Below are 25,909 nucleotides of genomic sequence, written 5' to 3'. Positions count from 1 at the left end.
CTAAATTCTTTTTGTAATTATCTCTTATTTATTTATTTATATCTCAACATTTTGTTTTTAAAATTTGACCAACCTTTATCCTTGTATTTATATATTGCACACATTATTAATTTATAAATTCACTTGATATTTTTTAATTTATTACACCACAACTATCAATTTTTGGTATGAAAAATGTGCACTTCATTAACTAATTTTCTTCTCTTTCTATATATTGATATTAATTAAGAATATTTAATTAATACATGACTTAAAATTATTAATTACATCATTATTATCATATTTTTAAGATTAATAAATATATATGATAAATATATCATTATCCAACTTTTATATATTCATCTCATATAGTTATAGTATTGATATTAATTCCACAAATTCAATCACCCATGAGTCGGCGTCTTGCTAGTTTAGTCAATTAAAAATTAAGAGGCCAAATTGAATTGCAGTCAACTATCAGAAAATTTTGAGTATTAATCGGATAAAAGCCTCTTTCGCTTTCAGACCAGAGAGAAAAGAGAAAAGTCTTGACCTTTTTCAATTTGTCTAAAATAAACAAAACTGCAAGAAATCTAGCTAGGGTTTAGGTTAAACCTCAACAACCAGACCCTCAACCATGGCGGAAACCACCGCATCGGAAGAACATCTCGCGGAACAAAACACATCCTCCTCCTCCGCCGCCAAAGAAATTGACGTGGACAGCTCCAAACCTGAGGCTGGTCGCGAGGCCGGTGACGACAAAGCTACTGATTCCAAGAAGCGGAAGGTAGATGACGGAAAGGGGAAAGCCAAAGTTGATGAACAAAGTGAAGACAAGAAGAAGAAGAAGAAGAACGAGGAGGCGGAGGAAGCGAGCAAGGAGATACTATCGGGTCCAGTGAAATTGGGTTACAAGACCTTCGATTCTTCGGTGGAAATTTTCGATTACTTCTACAACTTTCTTCATTCCTGGCCCCTTAATATCAATGTCAACAAGGTTCAATTCCTAATTCCTCTTTTCTTAGCCCCAATCTAACAATAATAATAAGAAGAAGAAAATGGATTATTAGTGTCTATGCTTATTTATATTCTTGCATGTATATTACTAGCTTGATTAATTTCATTCCCTGAATCAATATACCTGTTCTTGGATTTTATTTTTCTTGGAAAGATCTGGGATCATGAATAATGATTCACTTATGTTTAAGAGTTCTGGATTGAATGAACTGCTTGCTAATTCATAATTGCCATAACAGTGTTTTCTTTTAAACTCTTGAATCTTGATTAGGTGGTAGCCGTAACCTGAATGTACTGTGTTTGTGTCTTTGTTTCATCAATGGTTCTTCGTTAAGCTGAATTTTCTCCTCACTAAATTTTGTAATTGTGCGGCAGTATGAACATCAAATGTTGCTGGAATTGCTCCAGAAGGGACACAAGAATGCTGCCCGGAAGATTGGAGTGGGAATCCGCTCTTTCCAAATCCACAAGCATCCCAAGTGGATGGGCAGGTGCTTCGTCCCCATCAGGGAGGATGGATCTGTGGATTATTTTCGCTTCCGCAAATGTGTGCATCATATTCTTCCATTGCCGGATGAGATGCTTCCACTACCTGGAGTGGACAAGCACTTAAGCAGCAAAAAGAAGTACTCAAAACAGGGAGGGCGCGGCCGTGGCGAATCTGGAAAGTGACTGCCAGTAATGGCTATTTTCTTCCCAGAGATCTTCAGTGTGTTGTGCATACTTGATCAGCTTATCCCATACTTCCTCTAGCTGTGAAACACTAAAACTGCACTACCCAGATCTTTGATACATGATGTTGTGTTTCTGTCATACTCATATTCCTTTGTAAAGTGACGCCTTACTTCATCCAAGTTCAACCAAATTTTGGTTTTGTTACCGTCAACTTTCATTTGTATCATACCCCCAATACTAGAGCTTTTGAATGGCTGGGAAATTGGAATAGTATCATTTTTATTTGAATGAAATTCTAGTTGGCTTGGCCATATGTTTTTTAGATTTGACAAATGGAGCAGGGTAAATTCCTTACATGAATGTTATTTAGAGTGAATACCAAAACCAAACACAATATAATTCGTAGGGAAAACATATTACGGATGCTATAACTTGTTTGAGGTTACTAAACAAGATTTTAGTTGGAATTCAAAACTAAGAAGCTATGAGCTACTGGTAAGTGGTCAAATACTCGAGTTATATATCACTGGATGCAAACTTGTGATGATTTCAATGAACTTGGGTTGGTTGAGTGGTTAACTCACTTGTTTGCTTAAAAAACTCACTTGTTTGCTTAAAAAAACATTGGGTTTTGAATCCTGCTTTGTATATGCAGCAATTCATTCTTCAAATGGAGTTTAAATCGACGAATTAGTCTTTGATCTGTCGGGCTAGTGGATGCCGTAGGAACAAAAAAAACTTGTAATGGCTACCCAAATTTGGGTCTCTGTTGACCTACCTTAGAGCACATTAATATTTGGGATGGCTATAAATTGCCCACATAGATGGGTTCAAAATGTAGCCCAAAATAAAAATTGAATGGTTAAACTCCTCCTATGATACTTGACCAAAAAAAAAAAAAAAAAAAATCCTCCTATGATACATGTCCAAAAAAAAAAACTCAACCTGATTATCCTTGCATTCTTGCAAAAGCAGTAATAGTGATAGTATAAAATAATAAAAATGGTTATTGGCATTTAATAGCTCACCTCTCTTAATAATAAAGGGATGTAATGAAAACAATCAATTACTCTATTATGATTGGGAGTAACTCCCACCATGAAAGCTAACCATCAAAGTTCACTTCATAACAGAAACAGAAAAATGATTGGCCTTTTTTATGAGTCGGTTACATCTCATCCTCTCCATAGATATTATACTAATAAGTTCATTTCTTTCGCCTTCAATTAAAATACCAAACAAATAAATAAATTTCAATAAAGCAAAAACAAAAAGAAACTACTATTTGGCCTCAAACAGTAATGATTAATTAGAGCATAGGAAGTTGGGAGAGAGGCTAATGATTGTAATTTGTTTCAGATATGGTCTTTTGCTTGAAAGAAATAGTAAACGTGTAGTAGCAACCATACATACATGCTCAGGAAGTAGAGTGAAATAATTGGTCAGGTTTCACAACATTATTTAGCTGCTAGTTACTCTTGTTTTCATTTCCAATCAAATTTCATCAAGCCCTTATTTATTTATTTTTCTTTTATTTTTTAATTTTATCTATTATTGGAAATAGCTACAATCTCTAGTGATAGTAGTCATTGTTTCACTAATCAAATTATGATATACATGATTTTTATGTATTTTTACGAAAATAATATATTTCCTAAAACTCCTATGGCCTATTTGAAATAACAATTTCTTAAAAAAGAAAATTAAAATAATTCATCAGAAATAACTCTTTTGAGTTTGTATTTTTATTTTTTGCACCTTACATGAACGCGCCTCATTCATTGGATTCAAGAATGAATAAAAAAAATTCAGTAAAAAAAAAAATAGTTTATTGAGGCACTCTTCGTTTATTTATTAATAGAATAACTGAGTAGCAATGGCTAATAAGTTATTCTGAAACTTATTTAAACATATCCCATAGATATATCACTGAATGGCTCCGCTACTAAAGTAGAGCAATAACCTGATAAAAATCATAATACATGGATGGATAATGAATTAATGATTACTATAATTTTTTTTTTTCAAATACACAAGAGTAGTTGTTACTTGGTACACGTTTCATTTAAAGTGAGATTTTACAAATAGTTATTTCATGCATTATATAATTTATAAAGTAAAGTATTATTTTTTGTTACAAATGTTTAGGATAAATATCAAAATAGTCACTTATGTATTTTTGTCTTATTTTTCTATACATAAAAGGTTTTAAAAATGATTCAATTTTATCCTAATTTTAAATATCATAAAAAGTACAATGGTGTACATCTTGTCAAACTCAAATTATCGAGTTAGGTTTAAAATATTTAGGACACAACCACGGATCCAAAAATGATATTATGGGGGACCAATAACACATATAATATTAAAAATTATGTAAAAAATTATATAATATAAGATGTATTATAAAAATATACGGATAGAGAATATATTTTAAAATAAAAAAAATATGTGTATACTTTTTACTAACGAAGTGGTCGATTCTTCGTATCATAAAATTCACCGATAATAGAATGTGTCAAAATTTTCAACAATTTTCTTTTCAATATAATTAAAAGACAATTAACAAGAAATTCATCTTTTATTTTGTTTCTAAGTTATTTTTCACAATATTCATAGTTGAAAAAGATCTCTTAATTGTAGCAGTTGAAACAGAGAGAATTAATACCAAACGAATAAACAAAACGGCCACAAAAAGAAAAAGAATTCACTTTGAGATTTAAAAATTTTTATTTAATTAAAAAATATTAGTAATAATATCTTTTTCAGATTTTTTTAATATTGTTACTTATTTTTTAGATATTAAAAATTATTAATATTTAAATTAGACTGAACTTTTATTTATATTAGACTAAATACTAAATATTTTTAAAAAAAAATTAAATTATACATAATAACTTATTACTATTAAAAAAAGTTGGGGGAGCCGAGGCCGCCACTCGCCCCCTTATGTCCGTCCCTGGACACAACTAAAACGATAAAAATGTTAGAAAAATATTATTGGGTTAATAGTCGTTTCTGAAAAAATATTCATTTTTTAAATTAGTTTTTAAATAATTTTTTTAGTCATATTAGTCATTGAAAAATAAAACGTAAGTCAAATTGGTTCTTTCGTTAGTTAGATAATGACGTAGTAGGTTAATGCCACGTGTCACAAGATGATTGATTGACAGGTCAGTGAAACCTAGCACGTCACGTGTCACTTGACATGTAAAAAAATTATTTATAATCAAAATAGTCTCTGAAAGTCCAGATATAAGTTATTTTTATCCCTAAAAATTTGAAAATTCATTAAATTAGTCCTTATATAAATTTTTTTATTTATTTTATAATATTAAATTTAAAATATTTTTTATATTACTAATTTTAATATTATTTTTTAGATTTTAATAAAAATTCTTTTTACATAAAATAATAAAAATAATTAAATTATTATAAAATTATGTTGTCATTTATATTTTCAAATTGTAATTTTTATAGTGAAACTTTTTAATTTAAATGAGTTTATCAAATTATTGTTGATTATATATTTAAAAATTTAATATTTTAAATTTCACTAAATAATATAGTAGTTATATTAAAATTTAAATTTTTTAAAATTATAATTTTTATTATTATTTTATTTATACGGTAGAACTCAATAATTGAAAAACTGATTTGTGGGATCACTTGTTGAATCTTAATATTTTAATATATTTTTTTTAAATAAGTACTATATTTATTTAGTGAGATCTAAAAGATTAAAATATATAAAATAACTACTATATTTATTTAATAAAATTCAAAATATTAAAACTAGTTAAATATAGTAGTTATTTTACTAAATATTTTAATCAACAATAATAAAAAATATAGTAGTTATTTAATTAGTTTTAATATTTTGAATTTCAGTAAATAAATATAGTAGTTATTTTAAATATTTTAATCTTTTAGATTTTATTAAATAAATATAATATTTATTTTAAAAAATTATATTAAAATATTAAGATTCAACAAGTAATCCTATAAATCGATTTTTTAATTATTGAGCTCTACTATATAAATTAAATAATAATAAAAATTTTAATTTTAAAAAATTTAAAAGATTTAAAATTTAAAATGACTATTATATTATTTAATGAGATTTAAAATATTAAATTTTTAAATATATAATCAACAATAATTTAATAAACTCGTTTAAATAAAAAAAATTCACTATAAAAAATTACAATTTGAAATTATAAAGTTTTAAAATACAAATGACAAAATAACTTTATAATTATTTAATTATTTTTATTATTTTATGTAAAGAGAATTTTGTTTATTAAGATCTAAAAAATAATATTAAAATTAATACTATTAAAAAATATTTTAAATTTGATATTATGAAAAAAAAATTATATAAAGACTAATTTGATTAATTTTTAAAATTTTAGGGATGAAAATGACCTATATCTAGACTTTCAGAGATTATTTTGATTATAAATAACTTTTTTACATGTCAAATGACACGTGGCATTAATCTACCACATCATCATGCCACGTGACACTTAACGTGACACGTCATTATCTAACTAATGAAATGATTAATTTGACTTAGGTTTTATCTTTACTAATATGACTTAAAAAATTATTTAAAAACTAATTTAAAAAATAAATAATCTTTCATAAATGAATTTCACTATAAAAAATATTATTTATCCCAATGATTTGGAACAAAAAGTTATATTTTATCCTAATTTCAGTAATTTGTATTACAAGAAGTTTAAATTTTCAGTAATTTTGTTTAATCAAATAATTTTTTGTTATTTTCTAAATGTATTTATTGTTTTTCATAATTCTCTTAGACTATCTGTTTTTTATTTTAAGATAATTATTGTGAACCGGATAGAGAACAATATAAAAGTATATGTGAACTAAATTATTAATTAATGTGTTCTAATTACGTATTGGTTGCAGAGTTACATTATGGGCTACAAATTAGAGGAGATTGGTAGGCATAATCATCTTATCTAAAACTTTTCAACAGGCCAAAGGGTCATAATCCAATGCTTACTAAAGATCAAAATCTTTCAAATGCAGCATGCACACGAGGAAGAGGATTCCCGAGACAACTGTTTAATGCAATTCTACAACAGCACGTCACACGAGATGATATAATTAGGTTTAAGGGCTCTTTGGGTGAGATTTTTTTTTTATTAAAAAATTTTGACTTAAAAAAAAATGAAAAATAAAGATATTAGCCTCTAATATTTAAATTAAGTCTTAATTTTATTTTTAATATTTAAAAAATTATATTTTTATTTTAGATATTTTATTTTATCCTATTTAAATCTTCTAATCACTTTTTTTTTTAAAAAATTTTATTATTATTTTTTCTCTTTTAGAGTTTTATTATTTTCGCGGTCTAATTACTACTACAACCCTCGTTATGATGACTATAATTACAATTTTTGTCATTATTTAAAAAAATTATAAAAAAATATTTTAAAAATTTTTAATTTTAACTCAATACTAAAATAAAATAAAATATTTATGATAAAAATAAAATATTTTAAATATTAGTGGTAAAATTAAGATTCAATCCCAAAATGTTAGAGACGACGACCACGACAACAACAATAATAGATTGAACCAAAATCTAATGGCTAAGATTGAAAGAGGTGATTAAAATTATATATATATATATTGATGATGCAATTAATAGAATACTTGTAACTCTCACAACTCATAAGCATAGCATTAAAAGTCATTTAACTGATAGAAGGCTGCGCACTTTCTCCAAGTAATTACCCTCCATTATCAACCCATTCATCATCATCATTACTCTCTTTTCATCATTATATCCATATATATATTGCCAACTTCTCTTCGAATCCCTCACTCACTTACTATATCCCTCGCTTTATCAATTCTCTCCCTCATCAATCATCATCATCTCCATGGCTTCTTGCAACTACTTCTTCAACCCTCAACAAACAGATGAATATCCTTTCCCACTTCCCATTCAATTTTCCTTGTATGATTATGATTATTACTATTATTCCAGGTAATCTAATTAGATTAAATTGTTACAACACTCTATATATACTTTTTTTTTTTTTGTGAATTATTTGCCACTGTGCTGCATTTATTTATGTTCAATCTATATTTCAGTGGAAACAGTAACGAATATCCACCACTGGAATGTTGGGCACACGAGTTTTCAATACAAGACATGGAGTGTTACCCTTCACTTCCTTTTTATGAAACTCTCTCCGTCGAACCAATTTCAACTATTAAAGGTATATATATCATGATGATGACTGATGAGTTTCTTAAAGTTTTTATTTCCTTATTAGATTCTTATATTACTATAGCTACATATATTATACCTTGTCCTTAAATACATGCAGACTATGACTTTTATGATATTAAGAAAGGGTTTTCTGTCTGGAACGAAGTGGATGCCGGCTTTGATTGTTCGGAAAAAGTAGTTTCGTCATCATCATCACTTTCCAACAACAACAATGAAGAAGACAAGAGAATCAGGAGGGTCATGAATAAACGAGTTTGTAGAGAAGTGAGAAGTAGCAACAGTACGAAAATGTTATCAAGAAAGATGATATCCGAGTATTTCTACATGCCAATAACTCAAGCAGCGAAGGAACTTGATGTGGGCTTAACTCTTCTGAAGAAGAGATGCAGAGAGTTAGGGATTCGAAGGTGGCCCCATCGAAAACTTATGAGCCTTCAAACCCTCATCAATAATGTTCAGGTCCCTTCATTACTTCACATTATTCTATTCTATTCTTTTATATATGCTAATTCTAAATGCTATTATGAACACATTCTTTTATTCTTTTCTTTTTTGTTGTTGTTTCATTTCATGAACACATATATATTAATGGATTGATGTTGATACTATTGTTTTTATTTTTAGTTTTTGTGGTAACAAATTAAAGATAAACTTGTATTGTTTACATGTTTTGGCATTAATGTATTGTTTAAAGTAATGTAAAGTTTACATTATTTTTATTATTGTTATTATTAATATTTGATTATTTTAGTAATTAAGGATACTGATTAGTGCAATGTGTTTTTTTTTTTTTTTTTTTTTTTTTTTTTTTTTTTGGGGTGTGATGGGGTTATTGAAGGAGCTAGGGAAGGACGAGGGGACAGAGAGTGAAGAGAAGCTAAGGAATGCAATTGAGATATTAGAGAAGGAAAAGAAGCTTCTGGAAGAAATGCCTGATTTGCAACTTGAAGACAATACCAAAAGGCTTAGACAAGCATGTTTCAAGGCCAACTACAAGAAGAGGAAGCTAATAATGGGTAGTAGTTCTTCAAATTCATCCATGGAATCTTCTTCATCATATAACATTATTGGACATAATGCAACAAGAATAACTAGTTGTAAAGGAGGCACAATGGATAGTATTGGATTTATTAGCTTTGAGGATGAAGAAGATCAAGAACGTGACATCAAATCTGTGTTGTCTTTGCCTCCTTTGTCCCATAACAATTAACATTCAGATGGTCTAGCTATATATATGTTTAATCACACAAATGATCAATAGGAGAGTGGCGTTAGTTTTTTCTCCCTGTTGTCAATTAATGGTGTTGCTCTCACTTTGAACTTGAAGTGAAACACTTTATTTTTCAAATATTGGTTCTTTGTAAGTTCGAATGAATTAAGTACTTTCATGAAAGTATCTTTTGCCAAATAGAGTGAAAGGAACTGAGTTTAAGAAAATTTAATCATACTATGGGTAAATTATTTTAAAGCTTCTTTCCTCCGTGGTAAGATGATTTCATTGTTTGTTTCCATATTCTTGCCCATGCATCTTGCCTCTGAAGTATATACTTTTTCTTTTCTTTTCACAAAATAAAAACTTTAGTAAGTATTTGTTTAGGTATCTCTCTATACTTATATGTCAATAATATCTTGACTATATTTCTTTTCTACATTCGAAAACCCATAAAAATACGGATGTATGTGTCAAATAAATTTAATGGTAAAAACTCACTTGCATTGCACTTCAGAAGTAGTTGTTTTTAAATGGATAACACGTGTTATTGTATGGGTTAAAAAAATGATTTATTTTATACAAATAATTAAAAAAAAAACATTTTAAATTGAATCAAACAGTTATTTTTATTCTCTTTTTCTTTGTTTCGTACTTAAAATTTGTTCTCTTCTAATTTCTTTTTCAGAATTAATATCAAACTTTTAATTAGGTATGTTCCTCTCATTTATATTTTTTAATCAAATTTATTATTATAAATGTATTTTTTAATTTATGTTTTTATTCACTCCTCTATGAATGATGAAAATTATTTAATAAATATATAACTATCATACCATTTTGATGTTCACTCCTTGTGAGTTATGCTTTTTTTTTTATAAATAATTTGTGAAATATAATTGTAGTAAGTGTTGATTTGATATCAACAATATGTAGAAATTAATATTGTTGGTGTTGTCCATATAAATACCTAATTAAATATAATAGGTAATTATATGAGGTTTAACTTTTATAAAAATAGAGATAATTTTTTTAATAGAACTACGTCAATTGAATTGTATATACATTTAAGCTTAATATTTAAAGATGTCTGTAAGCTTTGTATTCTTATTTAAACTCAACAAGTTTTGATGAATGAATTTTATATTAACAAAGATGTGATCTAGTCTTGTATTATATTTTAAGAAATATATTAATTCACAAAGAGGATATTGAATTAGGGACTAAAAACTATGTACTCTTAATTTAATATTTATATTTGATTAAAGAGCAGTAAATTATTATTTTTTTTAATTGAATACCTAACTAATTGAATATAACCTATCTTACTCTTTATTTAGTTTGGTGATGATTTGAGATGTTTAAGGAGTAGGCAAAATTAATTTTAAGAGGTTAATTATAGTCAATTGTGTTAGAAACAAGAGACTAGACTGGAAAAAGAATTTGTATTATTGAGTGTATTCAAGTTGTCTACTCAAATTATCTGGAATGATACAATATAAAAGGGTATTTATAGGTATTAAGAGAATCGTAATAATAAAGACGTAATCTCCTATAATAAATATTTAAATATACTAAATAATACTAATTGATCCTAATTATATTCTAACATCTCCCCTTTTGAAACTTATTTAAAACAACGAAATAAAGAGAAAAAAGAAAAAAAAATGCATAAACTCTCTAAAACGGGTGCAGACGGAACTGCCGGAAGGAAGCGCAGACAGAACTGCCGCTTGTTTGAAAGAAGCGCAGACGGAACTGCCGCTTGTCTGAAAGAAGCGCAGACGGAACTGCTGCTAGTCTGAAGGAAGCGCAGACGGAACTGCCACTTGTCTGAAGAAAGCGCAGACGGAACTGTCGCTTGTCTGAAGGAAGTGCAGACAGAACTGCCAGAACGGAACTGCCACAAGAAAACACAGACGAAACGCAGATGGAACTGCCACGAGAAAACGCAGACGGAACTGTCACGAGAGAACGCAGATGGAACTGTCGAAAGAGAGCGAAAACTATATGATTTCTTCATGAGAATAGGTAAGCAGCAGATGACAATGGTATTTGATCATTCGACTCGAAAAAAAACACAAGACAGAGAAAATAGGCTAATCGGTGAAGTGAAAAAAGCATCAAAGGAGTGACAAAAGGGAAAGAAGAATGACATAGAAAAATGCAAAAGCTACGGTGATTTCACCGCAACGAGAACAACCTATCATCTTCAAGGAGGATACCATGACTCTGATACCATGTTAGAAACAAGAGACTAGACTGGAGAAAGAATTTGTATTATTGAGTGTATTCAAGTTGTCTACTCAAATTGTCTGGAATGATACAATATAAAAGGGTATTTATAGGTACTAAGAGAATCATAATAATAAAGATATAATCTTCTATAATAAATATTCAGATATACTAAATAATACTAATTGATCCTAATTATATTCTAACAACTTGAATTTGAATAAAACTTATATATATATATATATATATATATATATATATATATATATATATATATATATATATATATATATATTTAAAGTTGGTATGGTTAAAAATTTTAGTATCAACCATGAGTACTAGAATAAAAAAAACATATATAACTAGAAATACTCCAAATATAACTATAATGTAGTACTAGGTCTGAGTATTTTTTTAATTTTGCCACAGTAATATTTGTAAAGAATAAAATAGTGTTTTGAGATTTAGATTTTTATCTTAGTACATGTTTAACTTGTGTATATTTTTTCTTGAAAAGAATCATGTGAAGCAAAGTATTAACTTTATAGAAACATGTTTTAAATTATTAACAACTTATTAAAAATAATTTAAATTTTAACATTGATCATAACAAAATTTGACCTATATAATATTAGTAAGGTATATGACTAAAAAGATGTTTAAAATTAAATTTTATATATCTTCTCATTTATTTTTCTAGTCTATTTGTTAAAAAATTTATGTCACTAGTAGAAAAGATACGGGAACAATAGAAAATAAACCATGAGATTACATTGTTGTAATTCGTCAATTTTATAAGTTATTTTATTTTAATACTGATATAGGGTAAGGAAAAAATATAGAAAATATGTCACATTCTAAAGAGGATGAATGTTATACAGAGGAGGAGGAAAATGAAAACAACAATGATAAAACTATTGATGGTAAGGAGGCAGCTGTTTTGAGTGCAAATGATTTTTTGAATCAGCAATTTGTAAGTTATGAAGAAGCTTACGAATGTTATGTGAGATATGCCAAGTGTGTGAGGTTTGGAGTTCGAGAGGGGGGTGTGGCTGCTGATAGTACTGGCAATTATGTTCGACGTAAATTCTTGTACAATAGAGCAGGTGTGAGAGAGAAGAAATGCTACGCAACTACCAGTAAGATAAGAAAGCAGAAGCCTGAGACTAGAACAAATTTTAATGCAATGTTGTCAATTTATCTTGACAAGAGTTGTTCAATGTGGAAAGTCAGAAAGATTGTGGAGGATCATAACCATCCTTTGATACCTCTTAAATTAGTTCACGAAATTTAAAATCATCGTACAATGACAGATGCAGACAAAGCACAAGTGGATAGCATGCATAGACATGTCCTTCCACCTTCGAAGGTCATGGGTCCTATTGCTGGACAAGTCGGTGGTTATGAATTTGCTGGTTTTACAAAAAAAATTTGGATAACTATATTGAAAGAAATCTACGTTCAAAGATCATTGAAGGAGATGTAAATGCAACTCTTAATTATTTGCATGGAAAAGCAGAGGATGAACCTAAGATGATTGTGAGACATAGTTTAACAGATGACGATAAATTGGAGCATTTATTCTGGGCGGATGATTTAAGTCAATTTGACTATCAATATTTTGGTGATGTTCTAGCATTTGATTCTACCTACATAAAAAATTAGTATAATAGGCCGCTAGTTATCTTTTCAAGCACAAACCATCATCGCCAAACTTGTATTTTTGGCTTCGATTTGCTAGCATATGAACAAAAAAAATAATACAAGTGGTTACTAGATACCTTTTCAGAGGCGATGATGAATAAGCATCCGAGTCTTGTCATAACGGATGGTGATAATGCCATGAAGAGTGCAATTGAAGAAGTTTTTCCAAATTCTACCCATAGATTATGTGCTTGGCATCTGTATAAAAATGCAGTATCTCATATCAAGGACCCAGAATTTCGTGAGGAATTTAAAAAATGCTTGTATGCCAAATTCGAATGTGATGAATTTGAAGAGTATTGGCATGACATGGTTGAAAGGTTTAATTTTGTGGGAAACGACTGGGTAGAGAAACAATATAGAAGGAAAGAATAATGGGCTACTGCTTATTTGAGTAGCAAGTTTTGCGTTGGATTTAGAACTACATCCAGATGTGAATACATAAATTCTTTCATTAAAAGCTTTATTGATTCAAGGGATAGTATAGTTGCATTGGTGCAAAACCTAGAACATGCTTTAAGGGACTACAGAAATAATGAGATTGTTGCTGAATTCAAAACAATAAATGGAGAACATGTGCCTATAACATGTTTACATTCTCTTGAGCGTCATGCTGCGTCAATGTATACTAGGGAGATATTTTGGGAAATATTAGAAGAGATTAAAAGTGTGGCAGCTTTGGATATTGTGTGGTCTGGTAGTCGTTCAACAACTTCAGAGTACAAGATCATCAAATATGGAAGACCTGATCATGAGTACATTGTTTATATGATCAAGATACTCAGAAAATGGTGTGTCAATGTCAAATATGGGATAGTTATGGCATTCCATGTTCTCATATGTTTTGTGTGATAAAACGAGAACAGATCAAGGAATTGCCAGAAACTCTTGTATAGAAAAGATGGACTAGAGACGTTAAAAAAATTGACGATGATCAATGTAACATAAATGAAAAACAGGATGGAGAAAGGAGCATTCTGATGCGGATAGGTGCATTATCAGTTGCTACTTCTCGTATGATATACTTAGGAGGCAGAAAATTGTCTCATTTTCGCTACACAATGAATGAAATTTGTAGAGTGACGAAAGACTTGGAAGCAAAATTAGAGCAAACTATTTTACCGGAAAAAGGTAACAAAGTTGGTGATCCTTCTGTTGCAAAATCCAAAGGTGCACCAAAAGTCCAAAAAGATGAAAATAAAAGACGACAATGTTCTAATTGCAATCAAACTGGTCACACAAAAAGGAAATGCATAGAGAAAATTGCTGAAAAAGATGTTCAACATAATGATAGAATGGTCAGGGAAGATGAATTTGAAGATGGTGTTGAATCTGTTTGTATTCCAAATGATCAGGTAACACGAGAATTTATTATTACTTACTAGACTAAACAACTAATGTCATGATATTTTGAGTTAATATGTACGTTTTAACTTTGTTTTTTTATATGAAATTTATACTTTTGTTAATTTTGAACCAACTTTTTGTAATTTTATATGAACAGACTCCAATAGCTTCTTTTGTGGAGGTGAATGTTAAAAATATACACTTTTGGAGTGAGAAAAAGAATCCACAATTGTCTCAAGAAGATATAAGTAAAGTCTATACTTCTGGTATACACATTATTCAATTTAGTATATTTCCAATTCAATCATTCTGGAATTATACTATTATGGACTATGTCTTTGTGAAGGTTCAAGTTCTACATTTTTTGGAGGAGATAGCAACCATACTTCTGCTAGCTATGAAACTTCCTTATATGGTCCCATTCCCAGTCATAGATGATTGTTACAGGTAATTAAGATTTATTGTCATTTATCTATCTTATGTTTAGTTTTCAAATAACATTTTCCCATGGATTTATATCTTTTGGGATTTAATAGCATATGAATGATTTGATTTTTTATTTTGACAGGCCATGAGAATACACCACAGTCAAATAAGGAGTGATTTTTGAGATTAATATTATGTAATAGACAGCTTTATACCGTAGAAAAAGCATTTTTGGAACTAAAGACATCGATATTAAAGAAATACAAATATGTTTTGTGAATATTAGCTGAAAAGACTTTTTATTTAGAGACATTGATAAAAGAAAATAATGCAAGTCTATATCTATAACTAACTGTTTGTGAATATTATTAAATTAATCCAATTTATTATTATTATTATTATTATTATTATTATTATTATTATTATTATTATTATTATTATTATTATTATTATTATTTGGCCAATAAATCTATGCTTTTATGCTTCATAATTTTTTATTAAGCACATTATATACATAATAAAACATATATTATTATTAAACAAAAATATTATAGATTAGGACTATATTAAATAATTAATACTAAAAACTTAATAGTACTTGGCATTAGTATGACTTTTTTTTATAGTTACTGTACTTCATTTTTAAAAAAGAACAAAGAAAAAGTTACATTAAGGACAATATTCCACTGAATAGATTTTGTTAAAACCGAGTTGACATTGGATAAAAATACATAATTTGATGGATGTAAGTATATAAATAACTAAAAATATGGGAAAAGCTCTAAAAATTACATGGATGGTATCCATGTAACTTTCACTCCATTCCCCACTCTCTCGTTTGTTATACACGCGCCTTTTATAACCTATATAAGGGAATCCTTATTTTGCTTTATCAACGTTTCTCAACATAAACCTTCTCATACAACGTAAACCTCTTTCGCGTTCTTCTTCTTCTTAAACCTAATTAAAATCGTTGTTCTCCTCTTTCGTGTTTTTCTTCTCTGCATTATGGATCTGGATTGATTTAACGTAATTAGCTTTGTCGTTCATCTTCTTCTTTGTTTTCTTCTTCGATCTGCACTTTTGAATTGAAACAATGAACGAATCAACTTCAAATCAGCTGAATGAGTGCGATTTTGATGATTATTCTGAAACGCATCAATTTGATAAGGTTTGGATTATTGAATTTTGAATCGAATTTAATGGAATGAAATTGCTAATTTTGTTTGAAGTGAATTGAAGGGACTGAGGTGATCTACATCTGAATTGAATTGAATTGACTTGATAATATGTAACTGTGAGTAACTGTGAGTGTCATTAACTATGAGTAACTCTGAGTAAATTTGAGTAACTTTTCGGTTCGGTAAGTACTAAAGCGGTGATTCATCACTTTCATGTTTTTGGTTCGGTACATAGAAAGCAGTCTAACAAGAATTAGACCAACATGTTTTGTTTTCTTCCCTAAGCACTATATAATTGTTTCACCATAATTAAGATTTTAGTTCACCATGCAGACCAGCTGTGTTGTGGACGAAAAATTTGTCCCAAATGTGGGAATGATTTTCAAGACCCTAAAAGAATCTAGAAAGTTCTACAAACATTATTCCAAACTTGCTGGTTTTTCCACCAAAATAAGGAACACGACTCGGGATGGAGACAAGATTAAGAATCAACTAATTGTATGCTCTAGAGAGGGGATGTGGAAATCAAAGATATCTCCAACTTTGAAGACAAACCCTTCAGCTGGGTTAAATTGTTCGGCCATAATTTACGTACACATAATAAAGGATGTTGGTCTTTGGACAATTTCCAAAGTTGTTTTAAATCACTCACATCCTTGTTGTCCAGACCAGGCTGAGATGCTCAAGCAACACAGGGAGCTTAGCATGTTCGTACGTCGCACCATTGAAACCCACGAGGAAGCTGGAATCAGACCGAGTAAAACCTACCAATCATTTGTGGCAGCAGCTGGTAGCCACTGTGAACTAGGTTTTATAGAAAAAGACATAAGGAATTGCATCACAAGGGAAGTACGGAATATTTCAGAAAAAGACGATGCTAAAGAATTTGGGAAGTACCTAGTAAGAATGAAAGAAAAGAACCAAAATTTCTTCTTTGAGCTCAACCTTGAAGGCGATCACTGCATTAAACATGCATTCTGGGCTGATGCAAGAGGCAAGGCTGCATTCGATTATTTCGGAGATGTGGTTTCATTTGATACCACATATAACACAAACAGGTATTCGGTTCCTTCAAAGATACTTTTGATGTTCAGTGGCTGTACATATTTCGGTTCACCATAGTGTGCTTGTTATTTATGCAGGTACAATTTAGTTTTAGGTTCTTTTGTTGGTGTGAATCACCACGGGCAGTCGACACTTCTTGGATGCGCGATGATGAAAAATGAGGACATTCAATCATTCAAATGGCTATTTAAGTGTTGGCTACGTTGCATGGGAGGGAAGGCACCAAAAGGTATTCTTACCGATCAATGCGTATCGATTCAAAGGGCAATTGAGCTATGCATGCCAACAACAATTCACCGCTGGTGTATCTGGCACATCATGAAGAAGATCCCAAGCAAACTAAATGGCTACAAGGGACACATTGATATTGAACAAGAGATGAGCCATGTTGTTTGGAACTCGTACACAAAAGATGATTTTGACAGAAACTGGAACGATTTCCTCACAAAGTATGGTCTCAGAGGCAACAAGTGGCTTTCAGGTAATTGAGATTTCAATTCGAATAATTTTTATACTTATATATTTTTTCCCAAAAGCATGCACTGTTTTCGGTTCACCACAACTTATAAATTCAGCTCGGTTTGCAGAGATGTACGAGGATCAGCATATATGGATTCTGGTTTACTTGGATTACCACTTTTGGGCCGGGATGAGAAGCACACAAAGGAGCGAGAGCATGCATTCGTTTTTCAACAAGTTCATCACAAAGAATAACTCCTTGAGACAATTCGTGAAGCAATACGACAATTGCCTCGCAAGCAGAGAGAGAATTCGATGCTGCAGATTTTCACACTGTGGTACCGTGCGCAACAAAATCAGCAATAGAGGCACAATTTCAGCGTGTATATACCCATGAGAAGTTCAGGGAAGTTTAAGCTCAATTTAGAGGTAAAGTGAATTGTATCACAAGATCAATGCATTCCACCCTAAGTTTCACAACATATGAAGCCATAGAGCAGGTTTTCAACTCCACATTCAACAAGTTTGTCGTCACCTATGTCGCAGTATCACGAGATGTAAAGTGCCATTGCTTGCTGTTTGAGTCTAGGGGCATATTGTGCCGCCATTCCCTAAGCGTTCTAAGCTTTGAGCGAGTGGATAACGTGGCACCGAAATACATATTGGAACGCTGGATCAAGAACATAAAGAGGAGGCATACACACATCAAGAGCAGCCAAGATGAACTTGTACTAGAGCCAAGAAGTAAGAGATTTGACGAATTGATGTTTCAGTCACACAATATATATGAATTTGCATCCGAGTCTGAAGAGTTGACCGGAATTTTGCACCGAGCATTCGACAAGGTCATGGCGGAAATGGAAGAATATCAAGAGAGAAGGAAAGGAAAAAGTTTGTTAACCCACGAAGAAGTGACATTAAGCAATGTGAATGATCTTCAAAGCCCACCACGTATCAAAACAAGAGGTCGGCCCAAGAACAGACTTGGATCAAACCTAGAAAAAAAGATCTCAAATGCCATGAAGAAAAAGAAAAAGACAGCTCCAAGCGAGGTAAAATTGACTTGCTTTTGATTAGTTAAAAATTCAATTGTTCAATTTCCTAATATACAATTAATTATGTCTTTTGTAGTTGAACTTTTTAGACTCCGGATCATCGATTCAGTCAAGCTCCACTCTTTACAATACACCAGATATGAATTATCCAAGACAGGATTTTACAAGTTTTAGTTTTTATTAATGTAAATTTTTGTTCACCCATGAGCAAATTTTGGTTCACCATGGTTATAGCAGGTTTAATTTCTGAATGTTGATAGTCTTTAATGAATAGTCACTTTTTTTGTGAAATTCTATATTGATATATGCAGTTTTTCGATTCTTCTAGTGTATTAATTTCTAAGTTGAATAATAAGAATTTGTTTTTTGGTTCATGGTTCAGAGTTCAAATTTTTGATAGTAACATTCTTTTAAAATTATATATGTGTTATGTTGAGATATGCACTTTTTCAGTTCACCAGTTGCATTAATTTCGGTTCATTGTGTTTTTGGGGTTTAGGGTTTAGGGTTTAGGGTTTAGGTTTTAGGGATTTAGGGTTTATGGGTTCAGGGTTTAGTGTTTGGGGTTCTGGTTTTAGTGTTTAGGTTTAGGATTTAGGGATCAGTGTTTAGGGATTCAGTGTGTTTCTACCTTTTGGTTCGCCCAGTGTAGTAATTTCGGTTCACTGTGTTCTTTTGGAGTTCATAATGTATTGGTAATCACCCTGATTTCTTTCACTGTGAACCTGCAACAAAACAGCAGCCAAGCAGTTCCAATAGGTATATAACAAGACAAGGAGTAATCCATCTTGAATCAGTATATACATTTACATTAGATCCATACATTAATATTAACATTTACATTAATGTTGACATATATACATTCAAAAGAAGCAGTGTCTGCTTTTTTAAACAAGTTGAACAAAATATTGTTAATTAGAACCATTCAAACTGCACTGGTTTTGAGATTCACTTGATGTTTCTGAATCCGTTGGAACAATTTTTTCTTTTTTCATGAGCGTCTTTTGTCTTGTTCTTTCTGCTAGCGTTATATTATCAAATTCCGATTCTGATTTGGATTCCGAAAAAGATTCTTCTTCTGAAGAAGAATCCACAACAAAATTATTTAGTTAGCAGAGTATTTGAAACGAGGAAATACAAAAACAATCAGGTGAATCAAAATGACCACAACCACTCAACCAAATTCAATTATCAAGAAAAATATTTCTGTATGCACAATGCTTCAAATCAACACATTACCATTGTGTCTGTTGCTTCCTTAGAAATCCGATCGAGTATCATGTTCTTTGTCCAATAGGCCACCCATGGTGCCGGCAGAGCATCAAGTCCATCCAAGTGAGGAAACTTGGTTTTATGGAAGTAAATCAGCATCATAACAAAAACATATCCCTCAACGGACTGCTTCTTCCCTTTTCTCTTGTTTTCGATTCCCTTTCTCAAGAAGCTGAGCACATGACATGCCCAATCCCACTGTTGGATGTTGTCCACACAAAAGATAGGTGGCTTATGGATCGCGGAGGCCATGCTTACCGTCGTACGCAGCAAGAAGCACTTCTGTATGAAGATGACAAAAGTCCTGCAGAATTTTTGCCGGTTCTCCTTTCCTTCAACACTCATATTTAGGATAGACTTTGTCAAAGTCGCCAATGTAACACATTTGAGGTTGTCAAATATTGCCTTGTCTTCCTCATTCAGTTTGCGATAGTCAACCTTTTTAGGAAAATAATCTTCTACAATATTTTAATAGCAACAAATGAGCCAAAAAGGTTCAGTTTAATTTTTTACATACCAATGAACCGAAGTTAAAAGTAGCAATGAACCGAATTTAAAGCGAGCAATGAACCGAAATTTAAGTGAGCAATGAACCGAAAATAAGCAAGAAGTGGAAAGTGTATTATCGCCGTGGCTTATCCCCAGCGCAGCTACTACCTTGGCAGGTGTTATGTATATTTTTTCCATGGAGAGTTTTTAGGCAACCATGATACTCATCATAGTAATCAATCAGTTCTCTTAAGAGGGCGTGAGATACCTTCATTTCTAGGACATGTGCCAGGGCACCGAATCCCATTTCTTCAACTATAGATTTCTTTTTCTGACTCATATTCTTGAACACTATTTCTAAATGATAGTATTTCTCCATGCAAAAGAAGTACTGAGCAGAGTAACAACCAATTTCAAAGCCCTAGTTACACTATCCACTGAACTGAATGAAAATAACAACAAATTTCATTCCAAGCCCTAGTTATACTGTAAAAATACATTCACAATAGTTCGACTTTCTAAACGAAGCAAATCAATCCAGGAAACCTAAAATGCAACTAGGAGAAATGCGACATTGCAAGATTTCAAGTGAACAGTAGTTTTTTCATACCTTTGGTAGTCTCTGTTGCTATTTTCATTCTTTTGTGGTTGTTCATTGCCAAATCTTCTCGCTATTCTTCTGCAGTAGTGGTTTTCGCAGAGAACATGACTACAATTTTGAGTGATTTTGAGAGAGATTTGAAGAGAAGGATAATTTTGTGCATTTTGAAGAAGAATTTAGTTTTTTATAATGAAGCGCGTGGAAGTCACGTTTATTTTAGTGATGTTGGAGGTGGTTAAATTTATCTGGGTGTGGGTCAATTTGGGATTTAGGGTTTATGGGTTCAGGGTTCATTGTTTAGGGGTTCAGTGTGTTTCAAATTTTCGGTTCGCCCCTTGTATTAATTTTGGTTCACCGTTTTCATGGTTGAGGGTTTAGGGTTCAGGATTAGGGGTTCAGGGTTTAGGGGTCTAGGGTTCAGGGTTCAGGATTTTAAGGGTTTAGGGTTTAGCATTTAGGGTTCAGAGTTTAGTGTTCAGGGTTTAGGTTCAGAGTTCAGGGTTCTGGTTCAGGATTTAGGGTTTATGGGTTCAGGGTCTATTGTTCAATGTTTTAGGGTTTAGGGTTTAGGTTTTAGGTTTTAGGATTTAGGGATTTAGTGTTTAGGGGGTTTAGGGTTTAGGGTTTAGGGTTCAGGGTTTAGGGGTTCAGTATGTTTCTACCTTTTCGGTTCGCCCAGTGTATTAATTTCGGTTCACCTCTTTCATGGCTGAGAGTTTAGGGTTTAGGATTAGGGGTTCAGAGTTTAAGGTTCTAGGGTTCAGGGTTCAGGGTTCTAAGGGTTTAAGGTTTAGGGTTTAGCATTTAGGGTTCAGAGTTCAGTGTTCAGGGTTTAGGTTCAGAGTTCAGGGTTTAGGGGTCAGGGTTTAGGTTTTAGGGTTTTAGGGTTTTAAGATTTATGGGTTCAGGGCCCATTGTTCAGTGTTTTAGGGTTTAGGGTTTAGAAATTTAGTGTTTGGGGTTTAGGGTTTAGGGTTCAGGATTTAGGGGTTCAGTGTGTTTCTACCTTTTCGGTTCGCCCAGTGTATTAATTTCGGTTTACTATGTTCTTTTGGATTATAAATGTATTCGTAAATACAGTGATTGCAATCACTGAAAACCTGGAATAAAACAGCAGCCACACAGTTCCAACAGATATATAAATATTAACATTTGATACATACATTGATATTAAGAATAGATATATACATTAACATTGACATATATACATTTGAAAGAAGCATTGTTTGCATTGTTTGATACATACATTGACATAGATACATTTGAAGTATGCATTTTTTGCTCTTTAAACAAGTTAAACAAAATATTGTGAATTACAACTAGTATATGCTATTTGCTATCTAAATCCCCATATGTGTATTTACAATAAGGGCTGGAGAGGAAAGCAGACGGCTTGGTGAGTCTTATTGCTTCAGATTCCGAAATTACTTGGTCTCTCATTTTGTTCATTTCATGAAACAGAAAATGTGGACCATATTGGTATCTGGATTCATTAATTTCTTTCTCCATTTCAATTGAAATGAATTAGTTACATAAGATATGAACCCAAATGAAATAAGAACAATATTATTCAAAGCCCTAATCATACTGTAAAAATGCAATCACAATAACCCTACATCCTGAACACATTAAATATCAAGTAAATCAAAACCACATTAAATAACAACAAATTTAATTCAAAGCCCTAGTTATACTGTAAAAATAGAATCACAGTAACCCTAAACCTAAACAAATTAAAAGGAGGCCACCGAACCAAAAAACATTCACTTGGTGAATTAAAATTATAAAAGCCGCCGAACCGAAAAACATTCACTTAGTGAATCAAAATTATATGAGCTACCGAACCGAAAATTTTATATGTGGTGAATAAATGGTGATCAATTTTCAATCAACAAGAATAGTATTTTTTGCATGGAAAACAACTATTGAACAGAGTAACAACCAACTTCAAAGCTCTAGTTACAATATCAACTTAACTGAATGAAATAAGAAAAGAAAAAAGTTTATTAATTTAGAAAGTACTTACTTGTGTCCAAGCTTTATATTTATATCTCTTGCCGCTCTTTATTTTTTGTGGATCTATTGTTTCCAGCCATTTCATTACGAATATTCCACAATCATAGCTAAGCAAGAATTGAGTATAATACGATCATTAGTATATAAAATAAAACACATTAAAAATAGCACTATAGAAGAGAAATATTCTTACTTTGTACGTTAACCATTTAATGGGATATACTCTGCTTCCTCTCCCAGTTCATTGTATATTAAGGGTTCCGCCCCAGCGTACACCCTCATCTAGGAAATTATTAAACTCTGAAAGAGACAAAAAAAGTAAATAAACAAAACCAACAACAGTGAACCAAACTCCTTTCATGTACAGAATAATTTCAATAATTTACAAGAAAATAACTTACAACAAATTTGTTTATTTCCTTTCTCGAATCAGGTATTTCTTCTGGTTTCTTGTTGATAGGGTCAAGGACATAGAATTTCTTATTTTTTACATCAGCAATCCACAACCACCAATGCCCTCCATTGCAAATTGGGACAAATAGCCGAAGTTTCGGAAAATTATAGAATATTTCAGTGAAAACAATAGCAAACAAGAAAATTATCAAAGAATTTTAAATATTACAACTTACAAATGGATAGGATACAAGTTTTCTTTTATCAATAAACTGCCAGTAGTGGTCATATTGTTGAATATTAAAACTATGGACTTTTTTTGTGCTCTTATCATAGTACTTGTCGCCATATGTTTCCACGATAAAATTCTGCAAAATCAACATCAGTTAAATCATATTTTACTGAACCGAACGAAAATCATATGCTGAATAAAATGTAAAAAACATTCAATCTTCAAGAGAAAAGTTTTCTTAATCCAAAAGTACTCAAAAGAAGACATAAGAATCAGGTGAACCAATATTAACATTCTCACTAAACTGAAAAGTAATAAGCAGTGAATAAGAAATTTACTTACCACAATATCCATCGGCACAATGTATATTTGTTCTTGATACCGTTTAGTTTTTATTTCGTTGAGAATCAAGCTGTGTATACTAACCACCTACAGGATAAAAATTTATGAGACATACTATATAAGAGTGTTTAAAAAAATCATTAATGTTAACGCAATTGGCAAAGGATTTTACCACGGCATGCACTTGTTCTTCGGGCTTTAGAGATGTGAAATATTCTCTTAATCCCTCGTAGAGTCCCTCATGTTTCAAGACAAATAATGGTTCATATTCATTGGTACCATCTTTTATTTGTTTTACATGTGTCATCCAATGATAACACTTTTCAATCAGCCCGTTTGTGATTTTTGTCTTTTTCTGCGGGGTTTTGTAAACTTGAGCCGCCGGTAAGGTTGGTTTTGAAGATGTTCCTTCAGCAAATTTTAATGCTGCTTCCATCCAGCCTCTATCACTGTCTCTGCCAGGATGTCAAGCTGTGAATCACTCTCTTGAGAGGGCTGAGTTGGTTGAGATGCTGGTGGACTTATCCCAAGGCTAAAGGAAGGCCTTTCATCTTCCCTTTCCCTCGGTTGAGCAGCACTACAGGATGATAGATATTTAACAATGATATTAAACAAAAATGATATTTAATCAATATAGTGAACCGAAATCCAAACAAGTAGTGAACCCAAACCCAAACTAACAGTGACCCGAAATGATATTAAACAAAAATGATATTAAAGAAAAGCAAGTAACATACCTGTCAAATGATGACAAGATTAGAGTTTCTTTTTATGATTATCGTGCCACCGGTGGTTCTTTGGATTGTTCTTCATCAGAAACTGGATAGACATCGGCATCCTTGAAAAATTGTTCAATAACAGAGCTTGTAATAGACCCCGTAACACCCTGCTTGTTGGGTTCTGGAGGGTAGCTATAAGAAACAGAAGAGAGTCCAAAGACAACAACACATTGAATTCATTTCTGGTTTCAACCGAACCATAATTAAACCATGTATAAGCAGTAAATATTATCGATATTTATATAAGCAGTAAAACTTACACATCAACATGTGCTTCTTATTTGGATTGTTGCTCTGTTGGTTCTTCACAGGGCTGTTCCAGAGGTCTGCTTCATTAAACAGTAAACATTTCTATAATTATCCAAACTATTTTCATATTTAACAATGTTATTTAACAGAAATTACACTAATCATTATAGTGATATGAAAACCAAACTTATACTGAACCAAAACCTAAACGTATAGTGAACCGAAACTATATTAAACAAAAGTGATATTAAAGAATTTAATGCTTACACATTAACAGGTGCTTCTTGTTCTGATTCTTGTTGCACCAGTGGTTTTTGGGCTTGTTGTTCTTGTTCTTTTGCAAGGCTGTTGCATTAAACAGTAAAGATTTCTATAATTATCCCAAACTATTATCATATTTAACAATGATATTTAACAGAAATTACACTAATCATTATAGTGAACCGAAAACTAAACTTATACTGAACCAAAACCCAAACTTACAGTGAACCGAAATTATATTAAACAAAAGTGATATTAAAGAATTTAATGCTTACACATTAACAGGTGCTTCTTGTTCTGATTCTTCTTGCACCGTTGGTTCTTGGGGTTGTTGTTCTTGTTCTTTTGCAGGGCTGTTGCATTAAATAGAAAACAGTTCAATAACAACCATTAAAATTAATAAAAAGAATTTTTATGTGAAATTTACTCTTCATTAGAAACTTGATACACATAGTCATCTTTCATTAAGTCTTCAATTACAGAACTCGTACTGTAACACCCTGCTTTTCAGCTTCTTGAGGGCAGCTGTAATAAGCAGAAGAGAGTCCAAAGACAAGAACAGATTGAATTCATTTCTGGTTTTAACTGAACCATAATTAAACCATTTATAAGCAGTAAACATTGAACAAGATTCATGTGGTGAAT

At 31.2% G+C, this 25,909-nt stretch overlaps 4 protein-coding genes across 4 annotated transcripts; all 4 read left to right on the top strand.

Moving 5' to 3' along the window:
- The first annotated feature begins 387 nt into the window (after positions 1 to 387).
- LOC107634005 (protein EMBRYO DEFECTIVE 514) lies at positions 388 to 1,995 on the top strand. Its single transcript, XM_016337588.3, has 2 exons — positions 388 to 976; positions 1,372 to 1,995. Exons 1-2 carry the CDS (start codon positions 617 to 619, stop codon positions 1,666 to 1,668), a joined length of 657 nt encoding a protein of 218 aa, XP_016193074.1. The 5' UTR covers positions 388 to 616; the 3' UTR covers positions 1,669 to 1,995.
- Positions 1,996 to 8,188: 6,193 nt separating this feature from the next.
- On the top strand, positions 8,189 to 9,169 carry LOC107611292 (protein RKD1-like). The gene is made up of 2 exons (XM_021123813.2): positions 8,189 to 8,407; positions 8,787 to 9,169. Exons 1-2 carry the CDS (start codon positions 8,189 to 8,191, stop codon positions 9,156 to 9,158), a joined length of 591 nt encoding a protein of 196 aa, XP_020979472.1. The 3' UTR covers positions 9,159 to 9,169.
- A 3,071-nt stretch (positions 9,170 to 12,240) lies between these two features.
- On the top strand, positions 12,241 to 12,687 carry LOC107611283 (uncharacterized). Its single transcript, XM_016313230.1, has one exon. The coding sequence runs from the start codon at positions 12,241 to 12,243 to the stop codon at positions 12,685 to 12,687; it is 447 nt and encodes a 148-aa protein (XP_016168716.1).
- Positions 12,688 to 16,567: 3,880 nt separating this feature from the next.
- On the top strand, positions 16,568 to 17,972 carry LOC148578353 (protein FAR1-RELATED SEQUENCE 5-like). The gene is made up of 3 exons (XM_088503015.1): positions 16,568 to 17,109; positions 17,194 to 17,597; positions 17,704 to 17,972. The coding sequence occupies exons 1-3, from the start codon at positions 16,568 to 16,570 to the stop codon at positions 17,970 to 17,972; spliced, it is 1,215 nt and encodes a 404-aa protein (XP_088359141.1).
- Positions 17,973 to 25,909: the final 7,937 nt, after the last annotated feature.

This window comes from Arachis ipaensis, chromosome B1, assembly GCF_059453495.1.
Source record: "Arachis ipaensis isolate K30076 ecotype BB chromosome B1, ASM5945349v1, whole genome shotgun sequence".
Taxonomy (NCBI): domain Eukaryota; kingdom Viridiplantae; phylum Streptophyta; class Magnoliopsida; order Fabales; family Fabaceae; genus Arachis; species Arachis ipaensis.
The sequence above is the reverse complement of the archived record's forward strand: the minus strand, read 5'-3'. Positions and strand labels throughout refer to the sequence as shown.

Excerpts from the sequence above, each read along its gene's own strand:
- LOC107611283 (XM_016313230.1), top strand. The coding sequence starts at position 12,241 with ATGTCACATTCTAAAGAGGATGAATGTTATACAGAGGAGGAGGAAAAT.
- LOC107611292 (XM_021123813.2), top strand. The coding sequence starts at position 8,189 with ATGAATAAACGAGTTTGTAGAGAAGTGAGAAGTAGCAACAGTACGAAA. Across the intron at positions 8,408-8,786 it reads CCCTCATCAATAATGTTCAG|GAGCTAGGGAAGGACGAGGG; the intron begins GTCCCTTCATTA and ends GGGTTATTGAAG.
- LOC107634005 (XM_016337588.3), top strand. The coding sequence starts at position 617 with ATGGCGGAAACCACCGCATCGGAAGAACATCTCGCGGAACAAAACACA. Across the intron at positions 977-1,371 it reads TTAATATCAATGTCAACAAG|TATGAACATCAAATGTTGCT; the intron begins GTTCAATTCCTA and ends ATTGTGCGGCAG.
- LOC148578353 (XM_088503015.1), top strand. The coding sequence starts at position 16,568 with ATGTGGAAATCAAAGATATCTCCAACTTTGAAGACAAACCCTTCAGCT. Across the intron at positions 17,110-17,193 it reads ACCACATATAACACAAACAG|GTACAATTTAGTTTTAGGTT; the intron begins GTATTCGGTTCC and ends TTATTTATGCAG. Across the intron at positions 17,598-17,703 it reads AGGCAACAAGTGGCTTTCAG|AGATGTACGAGGATCAGCAT; the intron begins GTAATTGAGATT and ends CTCGGTTTGCAG.